The 25709-nt window shown below is 35.7% G+C and overlaps 1 protein-coding gene across 2 annotated transcripts in view; it reads left to right on the forward strand.

Annotated features, from left to right (window-relative positions):
- The window catches only part of LOC105463675 (ring finger protein 13), a 158130-nt gene that overhangs the window by 89743 nt on the left and 42678 nt on the right, over positions 1-25709 (forward strand). The window contains exons 5-7 of one of the 2 annotated variants that reach the window (XM_071091095.1): positions 2702-2799; positions 9356-9446; positions 20863-20968. In XM_071091095.1, coding sequence (XP_070947196.1) covers positions 2748-2799; positions 9356-9446; positions 20863-20968 — 249 coding nt within the window. In that variant the 5' untranslated portion in view covers positions 2702-2747. The remainder of the gene's footprint in view (positions 1-2701; positions 2800-9355; positions 9447-20862; positions 20969-25709) is intronic. The other variant, XM_071091094.1, reaches the window with a different exon arrangement.

The raw sequence follows: 25709 nt of genomic DNA on the forward strand, positions 1-25709 counted from the left end.
ATTGTATAAGATCTTGAAGAAAAATATAAATAGATTAATATAAATACTGTAAGCAGGGAGCAATTAATATAGGTACATGGGGCACAGGGGTACAGGACAGGGCAAGCTTCATGGAGATGATAGAATTGGAAGTACTGATAGGCATTCAGAAGACAAAGCCATTTCTACACAGGGTCAAGAAAGCAACCGACCTGTTTAGCTATCCATGAGTATTGAAATTTCCTTAAGGATAATGACTTTCTGATTGACTCTCAAGTTCTACATTATGTCTAGTGTGGATACAGTTATCTTTAAGCTCAGCAACTACTTGCTGAATTCAGCCACAGTTTTTACTCATTGTTGTGGTTTCTGAGACCACTTTTCTCTGTGTTCTAACATGTTACATGTTTGCCTTCATACATATTTTTATTCAGGGAAAAAAGTTAAATGATGTAATTTCAATGACTGTGCATTGGTTGGCTTTAAAAAGAAATTTAAAACAAGTTTGGTATTAGCAGGAAACAGCTTTTGATATTGGTCTAATTTTTTATTTCTTAAATTGTGTCTTTGGCAACAGTTACTTTTTGGGTGTGGAAAGAAACATTTCTCCTCAGTTCCTTGGTTAGCTTTTTGGGAAAAGTTAAAATGGTCACGAAAGCATCAGATAAACTAATAGTAACCCCAATGGAGTATACTTTTGTTTAAATAAAAGCCAAGTGAAGTCTGTACTGCCATGGTAATATCATGCAGAAATAATAAGTTAATATATGTAACAAATAATCAAGGTTTACAGACTACATTCTTAAGAGATTATTTTTTTCCTCCCTTTGGAAAGTAGTGATATCTAAGGGGAAGAGGGTGTGGGGGACTGGCATTTTCTCAGCATTCATAGTTGGATAACAAAATCCACCTAAAAATAAAATACGTACTCATATGCAAAAATGCTGAACTTACTTTTTTGATTATTGACCTTTCTTTGCACAACTAAAACATACTTGTCACAGTTTTGTTGACTGGTTGATTTCTTGTCATTATTCCTACATTAGAGTAGTGAGTCCTGTGCCAGCAAACAATTTATATTAATTAGTTTTTAAAAAAATCACTCTCTGCATGATTTTATCTCCTGTGTTTATAATGTTATAATATGAGCTATTAATTTAAGCACATTTTAAAAATACATTTAATTGATTCAAGTAATATTTTATAAGTGCCTACCCTGTGTCAGGCTATTTCATAGGTGCTATGGAGGCTGTGAGATGAACAAAGTATTAATTTCTTGGGGCAGTCATATCTCCTACAGATTTAGTTTTTTTCAGTAATAGGATAATATTATTCTGATTTATCCACACTGTTGTCTGTTTCAGAAATCTAACTTGAATTGGTGGGATAGTTTTAGAGAAGTCAGGAATAATGTAGAAGAGAATTTTTCGCTGTGCCAAGTCAACTGACCTGACTGGGGTTGAATATGTAGAACTCATTTCTCTTACCTAGCTTTCAGATCCAGAGTCTGAATAATTGCATATCCTTTTTACATTTGGGAACTTGACTCGGGGCTTTCCCTGACCCTTTGGAACATGACTCAGGTTTTATTTTTATGCAATTATTGCAGAGTGTTGAATCATTATAATGCTGATAACTAAAACGGAACTAATATTAGACTTGGAAATTCTTCTAAAAAATTAATATGCCTGTTTCTTAAAAACACTTAACACTCAAACACTCTGAGACATACCATTATGGAATGCTCATAAGGTAATGTATTTCAAGAGTTTCTTACTGAAATTAGTATCCAGAACTACATATGTTCAAAAGTATTTCATGTATTCAAAACTACGTATATATATGTTTGCCCTCCCAATTTTTATTTTGTTCAACCAATATGCAAATAATGGTCTATCTGATCCTTCATTTTTGCTGGTAGTCTAAAGGTCAAGCAATAAGTAGTTTAGGTCTGGGTTTATTTTTACTTATAACAGAAAAATTATTTTTAAAGTGAGCTGTAATAACATGTTTTGACACTTTTCAGATCTTTCATGTAAGAAAATTCTGCCACACATCCGACTATATTCTTATGGTGCAAAGGTTACTATTTTGGAGGCTAGCTTTAGGAAAGATCAAATAGCTAGATAGAATCAGAGTAAGCAGCTTCAGCCTGCAGGTATTTTTAATTTTTTAAAAAGCTTTCTAAAGGAATTTTACAGAATATTTTGGATGATCAAGCTAGTGATATGAATTGGTTCTATCTGACTCATTTCTATGTGTTAGACATGGTATTAAGCATTTTAAAAATATTATTTTACATATGAGAAGAATATTGTCATTCTCATTTAAAAGGTTAGGAAACTGAGGGTTACAAAAGAAGTAATTTGCTCAAGTTCATCCCACTAATTCATGGCAGAGGTGGGAATTGAATGCTCAAGGTCTGGTGACTCCTAAGCCTGATTATAGCAAGTTTCTACCTCTTTAGAGCAAAACAGATATATTACTTTGGGTCCTTTTAGTGTTTTAGCTTGTATCCTCATCCTTTATTTACTTCAGTAGGTTTTTATAATCAATTGTAAAACATCTATGTTTCAAGAGCATACCTGAGATTTATTTCTACATATGTTCATAATCTAGTCCTAGGTATATAGTATAGACTTTGTTGATTTATAGAGTTGAGGGACACTGTGACAAACCACTGTCTTCCTTATAACATGATTTTTTATTTTTTGATTTGCAGGTTTTAAATGCACAGAGAGCAGGATACAAGGCAGCCATAGTTCACAATGTTGATTCTGATGACCTCATTAGCATGGGATCCAACGACAGTAAGTACAGGTATCACTTTTCTTCTCTCCTGTTTGACAGATCATTTGTAACTAAAAATTAACAGGATTTTCCTTCTCTCATTTTCTTTTTAAAAAGCAGAATTTCTTCTCTATCAGATAATCCCCCATTCTTAACTCTCTTTGGATGATTTTATTCATAGTAGAGATGAAAATGACTTTCTTTTCTGAACAGTTTTTTAAAAACATAAGTGTTTTGTTTATTGATGTTTTGTTAAAAACCAAAATTTTAACAAAAACTGGGAGAAACAGCTTTAATAGGGATAAACATGCTGAGTTAAGAATGCCATAGAGGGCGTTTTGTAATTTATTTAGAGATTCACAGCATTATTTTAGGGTCCGCACATACACTAAGTAGCTGCTATAATCTGCTGAAATTCCAAAGCCACATACTTGTGCTTCCTTATACCAGTTGGTTAGTATCCCTTTGTCATACACTGGCATGTTCATAGTTTTTCATTTCAGATGGGAATGTTTTTCCTTACTCTCTACTAATTATTGGCTTGTAGGGAACAACGAGCCAATTTTAGTGACATAACTGGCTATAATAAGACACTGACTTTTAAGCTGTATGCCTCACTTAATGTAGTTTCTATCACTCAGGGCACTATGGGGTTTTATCAAAACCTTTCTAATTGATACTAAGATTATTTACTGTCAACACTTAGGATTAGAATTTATTTTATTTTGTTTTGAGTGCATAACCACAGTATATTTTGCTATTAAGTCCTATTGATTCATATTTTCAAGGTAAAGCGAAGTATAGACATAAAGCTATAGACTGATAGAAAACACTGGAATATATTTAGGAGTTTAAATAACTACATCCTGAAAAGGAAATATTTTATATTCCTTAACCAAAAAGCCTTATTTTAGCCTATGACAGTGTTTTCTGTTGTTTTTGTTTTTGCCCTTCTTTTTTCTTTTTCTTTTTTTTTTAAGATGGAGTTTCACTCTTGTCGCCCAGGCTGGAGAGCAGTGGTGCGATCTCGGCTCACTGCAACCTCCGCCTTCCCGGTTCTAGTGATTCTTCTGCCTCAGCCTCCTGAGTAGGTGGGATTACAGGCACCTGCCACCATGCCTGGCAAATTTTGTATTTTCAATAGAGACAGGGTTTCTCCATGTTGGTCAGGCTGGTCTTGATCTCGTGACCTCAGGTGATCTGCCTGCCTCAGCCTCCCAAAGTGCTGGGATTACATTCGTGAGCCACCGCGCCTGGGCATTTTTGTCCTTAACCCTAATAGAGTGAGGCAAAATTATAATATATAAAAGGTAAAATTTATTAATGCATTTCTTAGGTAATTTATTTATATTTTAAATTATTATTTTAACCTCCTAGCTGATTAAATCTTTATGACTGTAGAGTCCATTAAGTACCCATGAGAAGTTTTAGCATTTCAAGAATAGTTTGACAGCTACTACATGGGAATTATAGGACTTACTTAAGTGAGTTTACTTATCAAATAAACTGGTAATGTTAGTACTGCCAATTTGACACATTTTACTTCTCCTCCTTTAACTATTACCCTCTTTAAAAAAATTATCCCAGTTGATACATCCCAGGGTCAGTAACTTTTGTGATCTGTATACATTTATTGGCAAAATGGAAAGCATGCATAGTCTGAAAATAGATAGGCCTGAATTTGAAATCAAATCCTACTTGTATCAGTTGTATAACTTTGAGCAAGTTACTTACTCTTTGTATATTTTGCCAAAGTTCCAAGCCCGGGATTTAGCAAATCTTCAAGACCTTCTCAAGGGCTGAATATGTTTTGGATTGAACAAATTGATTATTATTTGTAAACTATTTACTCTTTTGACATGTTTTCAGTAAAAATTTTTCAGGCTGAAATTGTCAGTTCCGTTTATCACTTATTTTTTCTTTATAATACCGTAAAACCTTTTTGTGATAATCATGTCAGCTCTTAAAGAAATATGTTCAATATTAAAAGTAGCACATAACCATATAAGCCTGCTGTTTCCATGGAAATGTTTCAACTGAGTTGTTATTCAAAGACTGCTCAGAATTTTGGTTCTTGACTTTGTTGCTTAGATTATTTTCTATGATATTTTGCTCCATCTTTGCCTGTGTGTTTAAACATTTTATATGTACGGAGACAAATGTTGTAAAGATGTTTACCATTTTCATCTTTACTGTTACTTGGTAGAGGTAAGAAAAGCATGGATTTATCAGAAGAGGCTTGTATCTGTCCCACTTTTCAAGGCCTTCCCTAGGAATACTGGTGTCGTATACTAAGTAGAGATACTAATGCCTGGAAACAAAAGGAAGTTTTAAAAGCCCCTTCCTGTTGACACTTCACATGAGGAATATACCAATTTTTATTTCAGCCAGAAATAATGGATTAATTCAGTGGGCCAATAACATTCTTTATCTTTAGGAGACAGCAGAAAGTGGTAGGAAGGACACCAACTTCAGAAACGGGAAATATGTGTTTTTTTCTAAGACAGACTAGTTGATATATGAGCCAGGTACCTGCACCCTCAGGAAAGTTACTTAATCTTTATAAGCCCATTATTTTCATCTATAATAGTGTGGATAATTTTAATAATTATTTGACCTGACGAGTTTGTGAAAATCTTATGAGAGAAGGTATATGAGAAAACCCATGCAATGGCAGAGTGAGAGGAACCTAGATAAGGAATAAGAAGCCTCAGGTTTGAGTCCAAACTGTGCAAATATCTAACTGTATATCTCTGGGTCATTTTTTTCTCTTTTTTTTCTTTGATTTCTTCCTTCAGCAAATGCTTTTTGACAGCCTAGTGTGCACTGTTTTAGGCATTGAGACTATAGCAAGTAATGATGCAGTCAGAGGCTCTGCCTTCGTATCTTTCATTGAGGGAGTAGAGTGCAGTAGTTAAGAGAGTACTTTCTGGGTACTGCCTGTCAGGGTTTGAATCCCAGCTCTACCACCTAGTAGCTGTATGACCTTGGATATGTTACCTAATATCTATATGCTTCAGTTTTTCTGATCTGTGAAATTGGGATAATGATAGTACCTAAGTCATTCAGTTGCTATAAGTATTGAATGAATTAAGGCCTGTTAAGCATCTAGAAGACTTCCTCATTCATAGCAATAATTTAATGGTTGTTCAGCTATTATTATTGTGATTATTATCATTTTATTGCATTCTAGAGTGGGAGAGAAGAAATGAACACATAATCAAATAGATGTGCTATAATGTCAAGTAGTGATAAATGCTATGAAGAAAAATATCAGTGTAAGGGGATATAGAATGACAGAGATGAAAGGAAGGCAGCTATTTTATATAGGGTGGTCAGAGAAAGCTTCTGTGAGGCATTGCAATTTGAGCACAGATCTAAAGTTAGTGGCTGAGTCATGCAGATTTCTGAAGGAGGGTATTCCAAGGAGAGGGAACAACAAGTACAATAACTCGAAGATAAAGCATGCTTGGTGTTTCCAAGGTGTGGCATAAAGCCACAATGGCTGGATTAGTGAACAAGGGAGGGAGTGGCAGGGGATAAAGTTAGAGAAGGAGCCAGGGGTCAAATAAGATGGGCCTTATCAGCCATGATAAGGACTTTGGAATTTATTCTAAGTAAGTTTTAGGCTGGGTGCAGTGGCTCAGGCCCGTAATCCTAGCACTTTGGGAGGCCAAGGTGGGAGGATTGCCTGATCTTCGGAGTTCGAGACCAACCTGGGCAACATGGTGAAATGCCGTCTCTACTAAATATATAAAAAATTAGCCAGGTGTGGTGGCGTGCATGCCTGTAGTCCCAGCTACTTGAGAGGCTGAACCACAAGAATCACTTGAACCTGGGAGGCGGAGAGTGCAGTGAGCTGAGATCGTGCCATTGTACTCCAGCCTGGGCAACAGAGCGAGACTCCATCTCCAAATGAATGAACGAATGAATGAATGAATGAATGAATGGGTTTTAAACAGCTGTGTAATATGACATATTTTATAAAAGGAGCACTTTGGCTGTTCTTTGGAGAGAACACTGAAGGTGAAAGATGAGCAAAAGTGCCAACAGAGAAGATTTATAAAGTTGCTGCAGCAGCCAGGCAAGAGTGATGGTGGTTTGGAGTATTAGTAGTTAAAGTAATGAGAAGTGGTAGGAATATGGCTATATTTTGAAGCTGACAGGATTTGGTATAGGGAGTAAGGGAAAGGGAGGAGTCAAGGATGACTCCAAGATGTTTAGCCTGAGAAACTAAGTGAATGTCTATGCTGCTTACAGAGGTGAGAAATAGAGTTGATCAATTGAGGGAAAAGAGACATTCAGAGTTCAACTGAGAAACTTTGTTTGAAACATCTATTAGGAAATCAAATGGAGATATTGAATGAGCAATTGGGTATACGAATCTGGAGACGTTGGGACTGGGTCATTCAAATTGTAATTTATCTTTGTTTGGCAGTATATACCTCACAGAGTTGTTTTACAGATCAAAATAAAGTAGAGTGTTTTAAAAGTATTTTGTGAATTAAAACATATTTAGTTTTGTTTTCAGTAGATAATGTTGCCATTTTCAAAATGGTTCCTCATATTTGCTTACAGTATTTTCTCCCTTTTTCTTAATCGTTTTATTAAAGTAAGGAGCTTTCTACATACATCTCTTTAGATATCATAATTCAAAGAAGCTAGGTTACTTCCAATATTATTAGCCAGTAGTCACAAGCCAAAAGTTCTTCCTTGAGTTTGTCATAGTATCTTCATGAAAGAATAAAACATCATACACAGGGTATATAATTGCAAGTTTTAAGTATCAAAATAAGCTTTAAACTCATATGTGGTAGAGAAAATATCTTAGCAAGATAGAAAATATCTCCCAAATATGAAAAATATGTATAGTCGTATAACAATACCTCTGCATCTATTAAAAAAATGAGATAATGCTTATAGCTCCAGCTACTTGGGAAGCTGAGACAGGAGGGGCACTTGAGCCCAGGAGTTACAGGCTGTAGTATGCAATGGTGGCATCTGTGAATAGCCACTGCACTGCAGCCTGAGCAACCTAGTGAGACCCTGTCTCTAAAAAAAATAAAAATAAAAATAAATGATGAGGTAGATCTGTATTTATTGACATAACAGAATGTCTGATCTGTATCATTGTGTAGAAAAAAGCTTACACTTTAAAAATTATATGATCACATTGATGTTAAAAAATAAAATTGTATTGATCACATTGATATAAAAGTAGTGATTAAATATTTCTTGACTAATATTTTTTGTTTCTGCCCTCTTTGGGCTTTGGGGCTTACATGTTTTTGTTTTTTTCTGGTGTGTATGTGTGTGTGTGTGTGTGTGTATGTGTGTGTGTGTGGAGGGGTGTGTGTGTGTGTGTGAAAGAGAGAATGTGTGAGAGTTGAATGTTTATATTTGCATAAAACAATCTAGAAGTGAAAAAAAACTTACTCTACCAAGGATATCAAGATTTTAAACCTTGTCTTTATAAGGATGAAACAATAACAGCAAAATAGATCAGTGATTTATAAGTTTAGGGGGAGGGGTTGACTGTATGAGGGAATTTTGGTGGGTGATGGAACATTCTGTATCCTAACTGTGATTGTGGTTATAATTGTACGTATTTGTCACAACTTACAGAACTGCCTATTACTTCAAATAAAACATTTGTCCCTGGATGGGAAGGATTATGGTTTTGTTTTGTTTTCTTTTGCTTTACTTGCCTCCCCCTCTTTTAAATGCAAATGAATATGCGTTGTTTTTAAAATGCAGAACAAAGTTATTTTGAAAACTATAAAAAGGAAACAAATGGGCCTTCTCTAAAGCCAAATGTGTTAAACTAACTCACAGCTAATAATGAGGCTGCTTTTTCTATTAGCAACATTAAGAGGATTGTTTTTATTTCTATTCCTGAGTAATGGGTAATTTTTACAAAATTCTTTTTGGGTGGCATTTGATTTTGGTTTTGAATATGGGTAGAAGAGTCAAATATCTTAAGATACCAATCAAACACAAAGCTTTGCCATGAGCGCCAGGCTTATGAGGAAGTAGAAATTTACCCAGCTTTCCTACTCTATTCCCTTTCTCAACACCTGTCAGCCTTTCAGTCTGTAAAGCCAGAGATGTGTGGCATTACTTTTTAGATTGTTGTGAAGTTGTCTTTTCTTATATTCTCTGGCTTATACCTCTCGTGGAAATGGGTATGTAAAAGAAGCTTTTTCTCTTTTTCATTTAGGAATTAAGTTATGTGTGGGAAGAAAACCTAAAATTTCTTCCTCATCTTTCTTCTCTAACAAATTATGTCTAGAGAGGAAGAATCAAATGGAAATATTAACAATAAAAATTATATCTGCATCTCATAGACTATTGAGAGAATTCAGGTAATGTATATATGCAAAATGTTAGCTTTGTTACTGTAAATGTTATGTTTCTCAACCATTTTGATGATGAATAAAATCTGCAATCTGGAAAATCAAGCAATAGACAATTAAAGTTGATTATAATTGTTTCCAGTTGCATTTGCTGCTATTATGAAGAAAGTTAAGTTGATTGTACACTAAGTATGGGCTTTTAAGAATAATTTTATTATTCTTTTATACAGTTGAGGTACTAAAGAAAATTGACATTCCATCTGTCTTTATTGGTGAATCATCAGCTAATTCTCTGAAAGATGAATTCACATATGAAAAAGGGTAAGTAATGGATATAAAAAATCATGTTGCTTAAAATTCTTCTTTATATTAAGGTAGAATTATATAATATTGTAATCAAAATTATGTTTCAGAATGAACTCTGTAGTGCCAAATTATCCCTTTTTAAATCATTATGCTTTTAAGATGTAGTATTTTAAAGTATTTTACTACTTTTTCTTTGTATGATTATGTTGAAAATGTATTCATGCTAGTGAAAGTCACCCTTCTTGCTAAAATGATAAAATAACTTTTCATTTTACAGTTTAATCAAACTACTAGTATTTTAAAACAATGCAATTTATGTTTATATGACATTTTCTATTAAGAAATATTTGTATATTACTAAAAGATATTTTATATATTATAAACACAGAATCCAAAACATTGTGTTAAGTGACTAACATTTACAAAGACAAAAAGTCAATTTTCAAGTTTTAGAAGTTTGATTTGAATGAAAACTTTTATATGAAACTCTTCTCCCCCACCCCCACAAAATAATCTCATTACAAAGATAACATGCGGACTGAAATTAACTTGAGGCACAGCTGTCTCAGCTAATATAGAAAACATAGAGAAAATGGTACAATGAACACTTCAGAACTTCTTCCATGACACAGATCCCCAAAACATAGTGGACCAGAACAGACTTTTGTCTAAGAGGAACACCAATAATAATAATAATAATAATAATAATAAAAGCAGCTAATATTTATTCAGCATTTAGCAAAGCTGGGGACTCATAAAGTAAGACTTCTATATTTGTTATCCATTTCATCCTCACAACAACCCTCTAGTGGTTGTTATTATTATCACTTATTATCTACATTTGCCAAAAGAGGAAACTGGCACAATGAAATCCAATTCTAATTATTTAGGGAGAAAAGAAATCCAGGAACATTTGTGTTTGAAAATGCATAAAAAAGAATAGGGCAGGGTTTTCTGTTTACTGTTATTGTTAGTTCCCCACTACCGTGTTGATATTTAAAATGCTGTTCACATATTATATGCTCAGAACAGTACGTTAAGGAATGTAATTTTGGAAGTTGTATCAACAAACAATTGCGCAAAGTTGTGTTTTGTCAGCCATGTTTGCTTGGTTAAAAGAGAGGAGAATTAGTACTTGCTTTTACCTCAATATTGCTCCCCCATTTAGAATACTTCTATATATTTCAATATGTATTTTAAAGAGTATTCTTTGTTTTTAATTATAAAACCATACTTTTTAAAATTAAAAAGTAATATATAGATGCTAGCAAAATATGGAAAAATTGAAATATAAAACATTTAAAGTGCAAGTCTCTATATGACACTATTGTCTAACAACTACTGTTTTTTAAAAAACCTTTGTTTTTCCCCGTATTTGATTATTCACATTAATTAGTGATCACATGTTCATAAAATGGAACCATACAGTACATAATAATTTGTAACTTGCTTTATTTCCTTAATGTTTTGACCCTTTCCAGGCGAATACAAGTTTACAAACTCTCTTATCCCACCTCTTGGCTATAGATATATTGTGGCACTGAAAAATGTTTAAATTTTAAAAAGTTAAATAATATTCCAAATAGAATTTGAGGCAACACCCCATAATCAAGCAAATTAATGTATCTGCAATGAATATATGGCTATTTTTTCCTGTCAGTTCACTTTAAGTTGACTGTGAAATGAATTGCAAACATTATTTTTTAAAGCTTTTTAGGTTTTAGAATTGTTCATAAGGAATTGTAGAGCTGTACATAAAGATCTATTCTATCTATCTATCTATCTATCTATCTATCTATCTATCTATCTATCTATCTATCTATCTATGTATCTATCTACCTACCTACCTACCTACCTACCTACCTACCTACCTATCTATTTATCTGTCTATTTATTATCTACTACCTACTTTACCCTCAAGCCCCCTCTCTTTCTTTCAGTGGGCAGAACTAGGAAATATATATGGCTTTTAAAGATACAGTAAATCATGAGTGTATACTGTTGCTTTCAATTTAAATTCAAGAGCCTAGAATTTTTACTTTATTGATCTTAAATGGGTATTTTATTTTTCTATGCTGAAAGACACCAACATAATAATATATTGTCTTTTCTAATTGTAGAGTATATACACAACAGACTCAGAAGAAGAATATCAATGCTAGTACCAACGTTTTTTTAAAAACAGTTCTTTCTCTGCTTAGAGTATATCATAATAGATAAGTTCAAATTTATTATTATTATTATTATTTTTGAGACAGGCTGTTACTCTGTGGCCCAGGCTGGAGTGCAGTGGCATGATCTCAACTCACTGCAACCTCTGCCTCCTGATCTCAAGCGATCCTCCTACCTCAGCCTCCCCAGCAACTGGGGGCTAAAGGCAAATTATTTTTTTAAAAGATAAGTGAAATAGTCTGTGTGCAGATGTTATAAATTGAAAACACAGGTTTATTTGATTCATTTGCTTTCAGAGTTTAGAGATTGCTCTCCCTACCCCCAAGTGTGATTTTAAAAATTATATATAAACTTTAAGTCAAAATCAGTGAAACAATGTATATTCAAAGAAGTTCAGATTCTAAGTATCATCCTTCTTGTCCATCTTGTTCCTCTCCTTACCTTATAAGTAACAATTTAAAAAAGATTTAATTTATTCTTTAGTTCATTAAATTTAAAAATATACAGGAAAATAAATCTCCTCTCCCCTGTCTTCTACCCTACTGCATAAACAGTATTCCCCTTCCTGCTTTTGACTTAATAGTTTATCCTTGAGTAGATACAGATATTCTTCATTCTTTTGTACAGCTGCATAGAGCTCTTGTTTTGTGGATGTTCTAGTTTAATCAGCCAGTCCCCTGTTGATCAGCATTTGAATTGGTTATGTTATGTTGTAATTAGAAATACTGCTGTAATGCATAACCTTATGCCTAAGTGTTTTCATGTTTTTGCCAGTATACTTTTGGAATAGATTTCTAGAAGTGGGATTGCTAGTTCAGAGGTAAATATATATGTATTTTTGCTAGATATTGTCAGTTCCCATCCATAAGGGTCATGCCAGCAGTTTATGAGGGTGTCTCTTTTATTGTAGCCTCACCAACAAAGTTGTTGTCAGGTTTTTTTATTTTTACTAATAGGTGAGAAATGGTATTCTGTTATCGTTTTCATATGTATTTCTCTTATTACAAGCACATCTGAGCATTTTCTTCTTATGCTTACGCACTACTTGTATTTTATTTTTTATGAGCTGTTTATCTCTAGGTCAGTTTTTCATATTAGATTATTGGTCATTTTCTTCCCTATTTTTATAAGTTCTTTATTTTATTAGGTATGTTGGTCCTTTAATTTTTAATATTACAATATTTTTTGTATTTTGAAATTTTTATTTCACTATGGTGTTGGGTTTTTTTAAATGTAACCAAAAATCAAATGTCTTTTCCCTTGGGCTGTTGGTCTTGAGTCTTAATAAAGTTTTCCCTACTCCTGTGTTATAGAGGAATTCACCCACATTTATACTTGTACAGCTTCATTTTTAACATTAAATCTCTGGTTCATTTGTAATTTATCCTATATATGGCTTGAAGAATGTATCCAATCATATCTTTTTCCAAATAGCCATCAGTTATTCCAATGGGTTTTTTTGGTCCTTCCTAGTGAAATTTTAAAAACAATTTTATTGAAATATATCTCACATACCATAAGGTTTACTCATTTAAAGTGTAAAATTCAGTGATCTCAGTATATTTATAGAATTCTGCAACCATCATCACATTCTAATTTTAGAACTTTTTCAATATCCCAAGTAGAAACCCCTTACACATTTGCAGTCACTTCCTGTTTCCCAGTCCCTTCTCCGTCCACTCCAGCCCCAGGCAATCACTAATCTACTTTCTCTCTCTATGGATTTGTCTATTCTGGTTATTTCACATAAATGGAATCACATAATATTCTTTTATGGTTTTTTTTTCATTTAGTGTAATGTTTTCAAGGTTTATCATATTGTAGCATGTATTGGTACTTTATTCGTTTTATTGCTGGATAGTATTCCATTGTATGGATATACCACGTTTTGTTTATCTTTTCATCAGTTGATGGACATTTAGCTTATTTCCACAACTTGGCTATTACGGATAATGCTTTTTTCACTATTTGTGTACAAATTGTTACATGTGCGTATGTTTTTATTTCTCTTTGGTATATACCTAGAATGGAATTGTTGCATTATGTGGTAACTCTATGTTTAACAGTTTGAGGAACTGCCAGACTTTTTCCCAAAATGCCTTCACCAATTTATATTCACACCAGCAATGTATGAGGGTTCTAGTTTTTCCTTCCAAAGGTATTTAATAATCAACTGGTCTAGCTTCAGAAAAACCTGATGAGATTTTTATTGAGATTACATTATATTCATAAATTAATTTAGGAAGGATTGACATTTTTAGGGTAAGTCTCCTTATTCAAGAGTGTGGTATGTCCTTTCATTTGTTCAATTCTGCTTTTTTTTTTTTTTTTTTTTTTTTAAGAAAGGATCTCACTCCAGTTGCGCAGGCTGGAGTGCAGTGGTTCCAGCTCACTGCAGCCTTGATCTCCGAGGCTCAGGTGATCTTCCCACTGCAGCCTCCTGAGTAGCTAGGACTACAGGCATGCACCACCTTGCCCAGCTAATTTTTTGTATTTTTAGTAGAGATGGGGTTTCACCATGTTGCCCAGGTTGGTCTTGAACTCTTGGACTCAAGCAATCTGCCCACCTCAGCCCCACAAAGTGCTGGGATTACAGGCGTGAGTGAGCCACTGCACCTAGCCAACTCTGTTTTTATGTATTCAGTTTTGTTTAGTTTTTTTAGTCCAAAATCTATGTGAGATAAACATTTCTTGTTAAATTTATGCCAAGGTATTTTATTGTTTACTATCATAAGTGGACTCTCCTCTTTCATTACCTCTACTAACTGGTTTTTATTTGTACAGCTGAAAGCTCATTTTTAAGTGTTGATATTATAACCTGAAATTTGACTAAATTCTCTTACTGTTGGTGGCAGTTTTTTCATATAAATAGGAATAGTTTTATCTTTTCTTTTCCAATTCTTATGCTTCTAATTGCTTTTCCTTATCAAATTGCATTGGTAATAACTTTAACACCATGTTAAATAGTAGTAGAGATAGGCATCTTTCCCTTTTTACTCCCTTTAGTGAGAAAGCTTCTCTTTTCCTCTTCAAGTAAGATTCTAATTTTTTTATCATATTAATGAAGTATTCATCAATTACTGTTTTATTGTACTTTATTCTTTTTAGCTACTGTCCACTCTTCTAACTACTTAAAAAGGATGATGTATTCTGTATTTAACAATAGTCCATTGTTTAGCCATATCCTAATTTACTTAGCCAGTAAGCCACTGGCTGTAAGCATGACCTCTGGAGTAAGAGCTGCATGGATTCAAATCCTGGCTTCGATCGCTTCTTAGCTGTGTGACGTTCAACAAAAAATTTATTATCTCTGGGCTGTAGCCTCTATTCTCATTAAAATGTGAACAGTAATAGAACCTACAGCATATAGCATTGCTGGAAGGATTAAACACTTTAATAAAATTCTTAGAAGAATACCTGGGACATAGTAAATGCTTCATAAATGTTAATGCTTACCTTCCAGTTTTTGTCTATTACAGAAAGTGCTGCAGTGATATCCTTGACCATATACTATGTGCAGTTGCGCAAATGTTTCTTTAGCAAAAGTACCTAAACGTGGAATTTTTTTAATTAAGGAGAAACAGTTTTAAATTTCAGTAAACAACTGTCATATTGCCCTTTAAAAAGGGGAACAAGTTATGTTTCCACCAACATTTTAGGAAAGCCAATGTTTTCCCCTACTCTTGCCAGAAATACATATTATCAGTCTTTTTATGACCTCCCAATCTGACAAGAAGAAAATGAGTTGGTCCGATTAGCATTTCTTTATTCACAAGGAATATTTTTATAAACTGCTGTTCTTTGTCAATTTTGGTCTTTTAAAAACTTAAATTCTAGGAGCATTTTGTAACTTTTATTAGGGAAGGCAAATTATTGGATAACATACAACTTTTACAAGTTGTAGGCAGAGACAAGGCTTGGTTTTGATCAGAGTGAGTAGTGAGGTTCACTGGAGGGATTGCTGGGCTGTGGCCTTTGGGAGGGTATTTAATCTTCATGGACATATTTTCTCTTTTGAAAATGAAGAGTTAGAACAAAGAACCTTGAAGTTCCTTTAAGATTTCTGTATTCTCTCTGATGGTTAGAGATTCTATTTTTTCCACATTTAATCCCTAGCACCGGGCCCAATGGCTACATCACAGTAGATATTTAGTAAATTCTAATGAAATTAAACTGCTTTTATGCTACCTCAGAATTCCTCAAGAAGACAGAGCAGTGCCCTGGCAGCAAATGGGGACACAGAGCACAGAGCCTGTTTATTAAGGGATGTAAGATGTTTAATGAGGCAGCTGTGAGTTTTGTCTGAAAGGAGCAAGTTCAAGCAAGTAGTCAGATGAAATAGTGGGAATATCCAGCAGTTGGGCTGAATACAGGATATTGCCTGGAAAGCTGATCTATAGGACAGAAGGCTCTGCTGTGTGGCTGTAAATCCACTGAGGCACAGTAGTTTGATTGGTGGGGGTTGGATGTCAGGAAAGAACAGACAAGACTTTATGTGTCAACAGAAGGATGGGGAAATTAGACAGGTTATTATTATCAAGTTTAAGTCTAGGCAGCTGGTGTGAAATTAGCCTGGGAACTCACACAAAGGAAAATAAGACCCTATTTTCTGGGTTGCTTAGATGATCTTCAATGATCAAATCTTAGCTGCAGAGCTCATAAGATGTGCTGTATTTAGGCATGGACATGGAGACAGTGTGGTGGGATACTTCCTAAAGCTGTTTAAATGCCTTCTTCCTCAAATACAGATTAATCTGGGACTAGGGCAAGGATGAGTCTGCAAGTTCAGCTGTGGGAGACCTGGGCTGACAGAAGAAACAGAAATGGAGCCAGAGGACTCAAATTCCATTGTAGTTCTGTTGTAGTTCCCTGTATCATCACTATCACCACATCCACCATTAGCGATTTGGTTCAGAAAAAAACAGTATCTTGAATGTACATTGAGCTTTTGATTCAAGATGCTCAAAACCTTTTTTTTTTTTTTTTTTTTTTTGAGACAGAGCCTCACTATGTCACCCAGGGTGGAGTGCAGTGGTGGGATCCCAGCTCACTGCAACCTCTGCCTCCTGGGTTCAAGCTAAGGTTCCAGCCTTAGCCCCTGGGGTAGCTGGGACTACAGGTGCTGGCCACCATGCTTTTTTTTTTTTTTTTTTTTGTATTTTTAGTAGAGTTGGGGTTCTGCCATGTTGGCCAGGCTGGTCTTGAACTCCTGTGGCCTCAAGTGATCCACCCACCCTGGCCTCCCAAAGTGCTGGGATTACAGGCGAGATGCCCCCAATTTTTTTTTTTTTTAATCAATTGTTGACCCTTTAAAATCCTCACAATATATCTTGACAGTAAACTAAAATGTATTTAGTTTCTAATGGAGAGCATTAACAGGATATGTAGAATATTAGATTTAGAACGTGGGCATATGAATCTTAGCATAATGCTTACTAGGAAATTCTGGAATTGATTCCATTTCTGTAGTTACAAACACACAGGAAGTTCCTAGTTCACTGGGACTTCCTGATTTGTTCTGTTTTTTGTTTTGTTTTTTTGAGACGGAGTCTCGCTCTGTCACCCAGTCTGGAGCGCAGTGGCGTGATCTTGGCTCACTGCAAGCTCTGCCTCCCGGGTTCACGCCATTCTCCTGCCTCAGCCTCCCAAGTTGCTGGGATTACAGGCGCCCACCACCACACCCGGCTAATTTTTTTGTATTTTTAGTAGAGACAGGGTTTTACCGTGCTAGCCAGGATTGTCTCAATCTCCTGACCTCCTGATCTGCCTGTCTTGGCCTCCCAGAGTGCTGGGATTATAGGCATGAGTCACCGCGCCTGGCCCTGATTTGTTGTTTTAGCTTGCTCCTTCTCACCTAGAAGCTCTGTTTATTTCTGAGCAACCCTGGGGCTTGTCTCATAGGACAGGATTTATTTATCTCATCAAGGCTGAATGTGCCTTAGGAAGTCATAAACATAAAAAGAGAAGAAAAAGAATATGAAAGTTGTAAGCCTTCCTACTGCTGAGATACTAAGTTACAATGGGTTGAATTTAGGATATGCAATACTCTGGCTTCTAAACCCCAACAGTGTTAATTTATAGCAGGTTAGTGGCTGTGGGGTAGGGAGGTTGTAGAGGTCTCATGGAAAGGCTCTTATACTTAAAAGTGGTACTGTGTCCGGAACTGGTGGGTTCTTGGTTTCGCTGACTTCAAGAATGAAGCCACAGACCTTCGTGGTACAGTTCTTAAAGATGGTGTGTCTGGAGTTTCTTCCTTCTGATGTTCGGACATGTTCGGAGTTTCTTCCTTCTGATGGGTTCGTGGTCTCGCTGGCCTCAGAAGTGAAGCTGCAGACCTTCACGGTGAGTGTTACAGCTCTTAAGATGGTGCATCTGGAGTTGTTTGTTCCTCCCGTCCAGAGTTGTTCATTCTTCCTGGTGGGTTCTTGGTCTCGCTGGCCTCAGGAGTGAAGCGTCAGACCTTTGTGGTGTTATAGCTCATAAAGGCAGTGTGGACCCAAAGAGTGAGCAGCAGCAAGATTTATTGCAAAGAGCGAAAGAAGGAAGCTTCCAGTGGGGAAGGGGATCACAATGGGTGGCGCTGGCTGGCTCCAGCAGCCTGCTTTTATTCCCTTATCTGACCCCACCTACATCCTACTGATTGGTCTGTTTTACAGAGAGCTGATTGGTCCATTTTGAAAGAGTGCTGATTGGTATATGTGCAATCCTTTAGCTAGACATAAAGGTTCTCCAAGTCCCCACTATGGAGCCCCACTGGCTTCACCTAGTAGATCCCGCACCAGGGCTGCAGCTGGAGCTGCCAGGCAGTCCTGCGCCTCGTGCCCGCACTCCTCAGCCCTTGGGCGTTGGATGGGACCTGGTGCCGCGGCGCAGGGGGCAGCGCTAGTCCAAGGGCTGGGGCTGCAGGACTGTGGTGGGGAGGCTGGGGCATGGCGGGCTGCAGGTCCCGAGCCCTACCCCACTGAGAGGCAGCTGAGGCCAGGCGAGAATTGGAGAGCAGCGCTGGTGGGCTGGCACTGCTGGGGGACCCGGCGCACCCTCTGCAGCTGCTGGCGCGGGTGCTAAGCCCCTGACTGCCCGGGCCTGGCGGCGTTGGCTGACTGCTCTGAGTGCAGGGCATGCCGAGCCCACGCCCACCCGGAACTTGCGCTGGCCCCCGAGCGCTGCAGCGCAGGCCGGATTTCCCCCCGCGCCTCTCCCTCCACACCTCCCGGCAAGCAGAGGGAGCCGGCTCCGGCCTCGGCTAGCCCAGAAAGGGGCTCCCACAGTGCCATGACGGGCTGAAGGGCTCCTCAAGCGCCGCCAGAGTGGACGCTGAGCCTGAGGAGGCGCAGAGAGCGAGGACTGCTAGCATGTTTTCATCTCTCAGTACCATTGGCTCAGGGCAGTTTCAGAGGGTATGTGCGGAGAACAGGGATATTGTTTGCAAAGCTGGCTGACCTCGTGCTGGAAGAGATGGTATTAAATAGAGCAGCTTAGGTCCTGCTGCTGCTGATTTTCTTTTTTACACTGACGATCTATAAGTTACTTTAGTATTTTGTGCAAAGCTGTACAAAGGTGTGTGGAATCCTTTTGTCATCCCCCATTCTGCTGGAAAGTGATTGAAGTAAAAAGCTACTTGTATTCTAGCAATTGTAGCAATTTTTGGAAAGTTTAAATTATTGGGGGAAATTACTGGTATTATCTTTGTTGTTTGTTGGAGCTTGATAGAGCCCCTTGTGTGTGTGTATAAGAAATAATAGCGTGAAGATTTAAAAATAGCCTCGGAAAGTAATAAGTTGCATTCATGTTATTTGTCTCAAGTGCTGTTGTGTCCTAAGCACCTCTGTATGAGGAAAGAAGTAAATCTGTTTTTATTTTCCTTTATACTGAGAACGATTGTTTCGCATTGAACCTTTCTGTTATGAAATACCTGACTTCACTACCTAAAAAATTAACTGGCAGTGGATAACAGAGTAGCTTTGCTGGCACCATACTAGTCTAGTAGCACAGTGAACCCAATGGAGTGATCTGTCATATCTGTCATATTACTGAACATTATCCAGACTCTTCCCTAAACTAAGGATATTTTTAATGCAGAGCTTTGATGCCATGTAAAATTTCCTCATGCAACACAATGTGCATATTGTGATTACAGTTTTATTTCATGGGTCCCTGTCAATTTTTAATGCAGAGCTTTGATGCCATGTAAAATTTCCTCATGCAACATGATGCGCTTATTTTGATTACAGTTTTATTTCATGGGTCCCTGTCAATTTTTGTAATGATAATGTCACAGTAATAACATGGTTAATGACAAATGAGAATTAAGGCATGTAGCATTTCCTATTCCCCACCTTACAACATACACATTTCTGTAGTTTTTTTCAGTCCAGCGGTGGAGAAGGTGGGGGATATACGGGGAGCTGTAACTCTTATGAATTATTTGACCAGTTTTTCATTCCGTATCTCATAGATAATTGTAGAGTATAGGACCTGTATCCATTGTACCTGGTACAACAGATACATGTAAAGCAGATAGGGAGGAAACAGCATAATTATCAATACTGACTCTAGAGTTTTTCCATAGGAAGAACTTATGAACAGTAATTTGATTGAGGTGGAGGTTCTTTTTGGTACCCAAGGTACTACCATGATTTTACATATAAAATACACTTTTGCTCCAGTTAGTAAATTCAATAAACAACATCTCTAGACCTGCCGTGGTGGCTCACGCCTGTAATCCCAGCACTTTGGGAGGCCGAGGCGGGTGGATCACCTGAGGTCAAGAGTTCAAGACCACCTTGGCAAAACCTTGTCTACTAAAAACACAAAAATTAGCAGGGTATGGTGGCAGGCACCTATAATCCCAGCTACCTCACTTGAACCCCGGTGGTGGAGGTTGCAGTGAACTGAGATTGCACCACTGTACTCCGGCCTGGGCAACAGAACAAGGCTCCATCTCAAAAAAATAAAGTAAAATAAAATAAATAAATAACGTATCTCCAGGATAGACACAGTAAGTATTGATTGGCTAGTTTTCTTCACACAGTTTAATCATATAGGCATGCTATTAGGAAAAATATGTAAAATAGACTTAAAGATGTAGAAAGCATTCCTTAAATTATTGGAAGTCGTATTTTAGAAAATGAAATGTGTGTAGTGGATTTAATTGTAATGTCTATATGTCTGTTTTAAAAAATATTTTTTCCTGTTTTTAATTAACATCAGAATTTAACAATTCTTCAATTCTCAATTGTTGATTTTTGTTTTCTTCTAGGGGCCACCTTATCTTAGTTCCAGAATTTAGTCTTCCTTTGGAATACTACCTAATTCCCTTCCTTATCATAGTGGGCATCTGTCTCATCTTAATAGTCATTTTCATGGTAGGTACATTAACTTTTAATAATTTTTAAAAAATGGTATGGATGAATCTAAAAACATTGTATTGAGTGAGAGAATTTAAACAATATGTACATAAAAGAGTGCATATTGTATAAATTCATTTATATGAAGTTCTAGACAAAACAAAGATAATGTGAGTAGGAAAAAATAGGAATGGTGATTTCCTCTGGGGGGTTAGAGAGAAGTGATCAATTTACTGAAAAGAGTATGAGGGAACTTTTGGGGGATGACAGTCATGTTCTGTATCTTGATAGAGATGTGGGTTGCAAAAATGCATGGCATTTGTCTGAATTCACACAATCAATTGTGTTGTACTTTTCATTATATGTAAATTTTACCTCAAAAGAAAACGAACTGTAAAAAAAAAAATTTACTAAACTGAGTAATGATTTGCATGCCAAAGTATTTTAGGGAAAGTACACTGATACCTGCAACTTACTTTAAAATACACTGTAAAAAAATAAGAGGAAAAAGTAAGATGTATTGATGGGTAAATAGAGATGTGACAAAAAGCATAGTAAAATGTTAATTATAGAATTCAGGTGGATATATGGGTATTTATTATAAAATTCAACTCTTCTGTATGTTTGAAAATTTTTATATTAAAGTATGAAAAAAATAATGTGAGAGCTTAAGGTTAATGGGGAATGACATATTATTTCTCCGTAATGGTGATTATCAAAGTATGGTCACAGGACTATTAGTAGGTCTGCAAAATCAAAATTATTTACATAATAATATTAAGGTAATATTTGCCTTTGTCACTCTCATTCTCTTAGACGCGTGTAGTAAAAGTTTCTAGAGGCTACGTGATGTGCAATATCAAAATATTTGAAAACAGAAGCAGTTTGAAAATCCCTCTGTATTCTATTTTTACAGATATTAAAATAGATTTGCAAAGATATAAAACAGTCCCACTATTCTTGCCAACTTCTTTGTCATAAAGAATATGTATTTTAATATTCAGTACATTTATTATTATATTGAATTCATAGATTAGTTTAAAGATTAAATGCTATCTTTAAAATGTTCAGTCTTCCTATGATGCTATCGTATTTTTAAATTTACTTATTTAGGTCTTTCCATCAGTTGAATAATAATTTTTCTATAAATGTTTTGCATGTCGTCTTTTAGACTTATCACACATACAGTTTTTCTTGCTACCATAAAAGGGATTTTTGAAATTATATTTTATAATTGGTTATTCTCATAATTGAGTATTAGAGCATTGCTTTTTATTGAACGTTTAATTTTGGAATAATGTTAAGATTTACAGAAAGTTTGCAAAGAAGAGAATTCCTGTTTATCCCTCATCTACTTTCCCACATTGTTAAAATTTTACATCGCCAGGAGACTTTTGTCAAAACTAAGAAACTGACATTGGTACATTACTATTAACTAAACTCTACATTTTGGATTTTACCAGGTTTTTCATTAATGTGTTCTTTCTGTTCCAGGATCAAATCTAGGATACCACATTGTATTTCATTATCCTGTCTTCCCTCTGGTCTATGACAATTTTGCTGTTCTTGTTTTTCATGGCCTTGATAGTTTTGAGGAGTGCTAGCCAGGTATCCTGTAGAATGTCTCTCAGCCTGATTTTTTTCTCATGATTAGACAAGGCTACAGGTTTTTCAAAAGAGTATCACTGAGGTGAAGTGCCCTTCTCCTCACATCATATTTGGGGGTATATGATATCTGTAGAACATCACTGATGATGCTAACCTTCATTCCTTGGTTAAGGTAGTGTTTGCTGAATTTCTCCATTATAAAGTTAATATTTTTTCCTTTTTCTACTCTGTTCTTTCTTTAGAAGTGAGGCACTAAGTATAGCCCACTCTTAAGGTGGGGGAAGGGGAGGGCATATCTGCATTATCTGAAATTCTTCTGCAAGGAAGATTTCTCCGCGTTTATTTATTCAACCAACCACTTACATTAGTATGCACTCATGTATATTTATTTTACACTTAGGTTATAATCCAGTACTATTCATACGTTATTTTTGGTTTTTGATTGTTTTTAAATTGTTTAACTTTGGCTGTTGTCATGCTGGATCTTATGTTCCTTTGATTCAGTGCTATCCCTTTTAAAATGATTATTAAGCACTTCTTGACTACTGTCTTATACTATAAGATGCTTCAGGTTCATTGTATATTTTTTATATTTTTCCTGTCCCACCCCTAGCATCAGACCTTTTCCCAAGGAGTCCTAGTTTTTTTAATTAGAGAGTTGTATTTAGAAAGCAAGGTTTGGTCAGGGGACATTATTTATTTTTATGTATTAATCATATAATCATGTCATTAATCATTAATCATGTAATCGTGTAACAAATTCCATTACAGTAATTTGTTTGTTGATTCCCTTGGGGTTTCAGCGTAGAAGCAAGAAAGTAGACAGTAAGTTAGAAAACCAAACAACAAACAAACGAAAATACCCTTGGAAAACCAGGAGTACAAGTAAATATCCTTATACAGAGAAAGAATATAGACTAAAAACTTAAAATAAACATTATTAAATGGTGAAATGCTAGAAGCCTTCCCTTGAAAGTCAAGAACAGCAGGGCCGAGTGCGGTGGGTCACACTGTAATCCCAGCACTTTGGGAGGCCGAGGCAGGCGAATCACCTGAGGTCAGGAGTTCAAGACCAGCCTGGCCAATGTGGTTAAACCCCATCTCTAGTAAAAATAGAAAATTTAGCTGGGCATGGTGGCAGGCGCCTTCAATCCCAGCTACTCAGGAGGCTGAGGCAGGAGAATCGTTTGCACCCAGGAGGCGGAGGTTGCAGTGAGCTGAGATCCTGCCATTGCACTCCAGCCTGGGCAACAGGAGCGAAACTCAGTTTCAAAAAAAAAAAAAAAAGGTCAAGAACAGGAAATGGATGTCTATTGTTCTACCTCCTTTAACATTGTGCTATGTTTTTTGGGAAAATAAGGGGGAAAAAGCAGTATAAGTCCTGGACATAAATCAGATTTTTATTTGCTTGACTTTTCAAAATGGGGCACTGGATTGTATGTCTTTCATCTGTTGTAGTAATAATTGATTTTTCTCTCTTTTATCATGTTTATGTTGGGTTACATTAATATGCTTTGTAAATTTTGAAATTCCATATATTCTGGAGATAAATCCTGTTTATGATGTAGAAATTTTGCCCTTACATCTCTAGATTATTCAGATTTCTAATATAGATTAATTTTTTATACTTGGACATCGATGTAAAAATCCTAGAATATTAGCAATCTGAATATTCAGGTAAGAGAAAGCTTTGGTTTTATGGGGCCAGAATAACCTTGACATGAAAACTAGACAATCCTTTGAGCACTGTTGGTAGGAAGGTAGAATGGAACAACCACTAAAGAAGACAGTATGGCAACTCCTCAAAAAATAAAACATGGAATTACCATACGAGCTGGTAATTCCACTTCTGGGTATATACCAAAAAGAATTCAAAGCAAAGACTCGTATGATATTTGTACACCATGTTCATAGCAATATTATTTACAATAGCCAACGATGAAAGCAACCCAAGTGTACATTGACGGATGAATGGATAAACAAGATGTGGAATATACATACAATGGAATATTATTCAGTGTTTTTAAGGAAGGAAATTCTGACACATGCTGCAACATAGATGAACCTTGAAGACTTTATGCCATGTGAAATAAGCCAGTCGCAAAAGGACAAATACTGATTCTACTTATACGACATACCTAGAGTAGCCAAATTCATGGAGACAGAAACTAGAATGGTGGTTGCCAGGAACTGAGGGGACTGAGGAAGGGGGAGTTATTGTTTCATGGATATAGCGTTTCAGCTTAATAAGATGAAGTCTGTGAATGGATGGTAGTGATGGTAGCACAACAGTATGAATGTACTTAAGCCATCGAACTGTACATTTAAACGTGGTTGAGATAGTAAGGTTTATGTTGTGTATATTTTACCATAATTTAAAAAAAACTAGACAATCAAAATTATAGCTCATAAAACTAAAGCTTTCTCTTACTTTCTAAAATAGTTTTTTTTTTTTTAAAGAAAATTTGGGTTATCTATTACTTGACATTTTTGTAGAGGATGCCTATAAAATCATCTAGGTCTAGTGACTTTTTCATAGTTATATAGATATTCAGATGGTTTTCCAGTTCCTACTAAATTGTATTTTTAAGAAATTTCCGGTTTTCAAGTGTAGTGGAATAAAGTGATTTATAATATTCATATATTCAAATAACAATTTAAAGAGAATTTCTACTATTTGTGGAATAAGTTATCTTTATTCATATCCATCTGTGCCTTTCACAATGTTGTCAGAAATTATTGCCTTATTAGTCTTTCATAGAAGTAGGTTTTCATTCAATAAATATTTATTCTGTACCTATGGTGAACTAGGCACTGTTCAAGGGTCTACAGATTCATCAGTAAACAAAATCGGTAAAAATCCCCGATGTTAAGCTGCTTACATTTTGGTAGAACTTAATGCTAAATTCTTTACTTTCTTTATCTTTATCATGAATTTTTGTTCTTATTTTCTTTCTTCTGCCTTGTCTGGTTGTATGGCTTTTCTTTTTCTACTTTATTCAGCCAAATGCTTTTTTTTTTTTTCTAGTATATGCATTTAGGTTATAAATTTTTCTACAACAATAACTATAGCTGAAACCCACAACTTTTGATAAGGAAAATTCTTGTTTTCATTCGACTTAAATTTAAAAGTTTTTCATTTTAATGTAGG

This window comes from Macaca nemestrina, chromosome 2, assembly GCF_043159975.1.
Source record: "Macaca nemestrina isolate mMacNem1 chromosome 2, mMacNem.hap1, whole genome shotgun sequence".
Classification (NCBI taxonomy): Eukaryota; Metazoa; Chordata; class Mammalia; order Primates; family Cercopithecidae; genus Macaca; species Macaca nemestrina.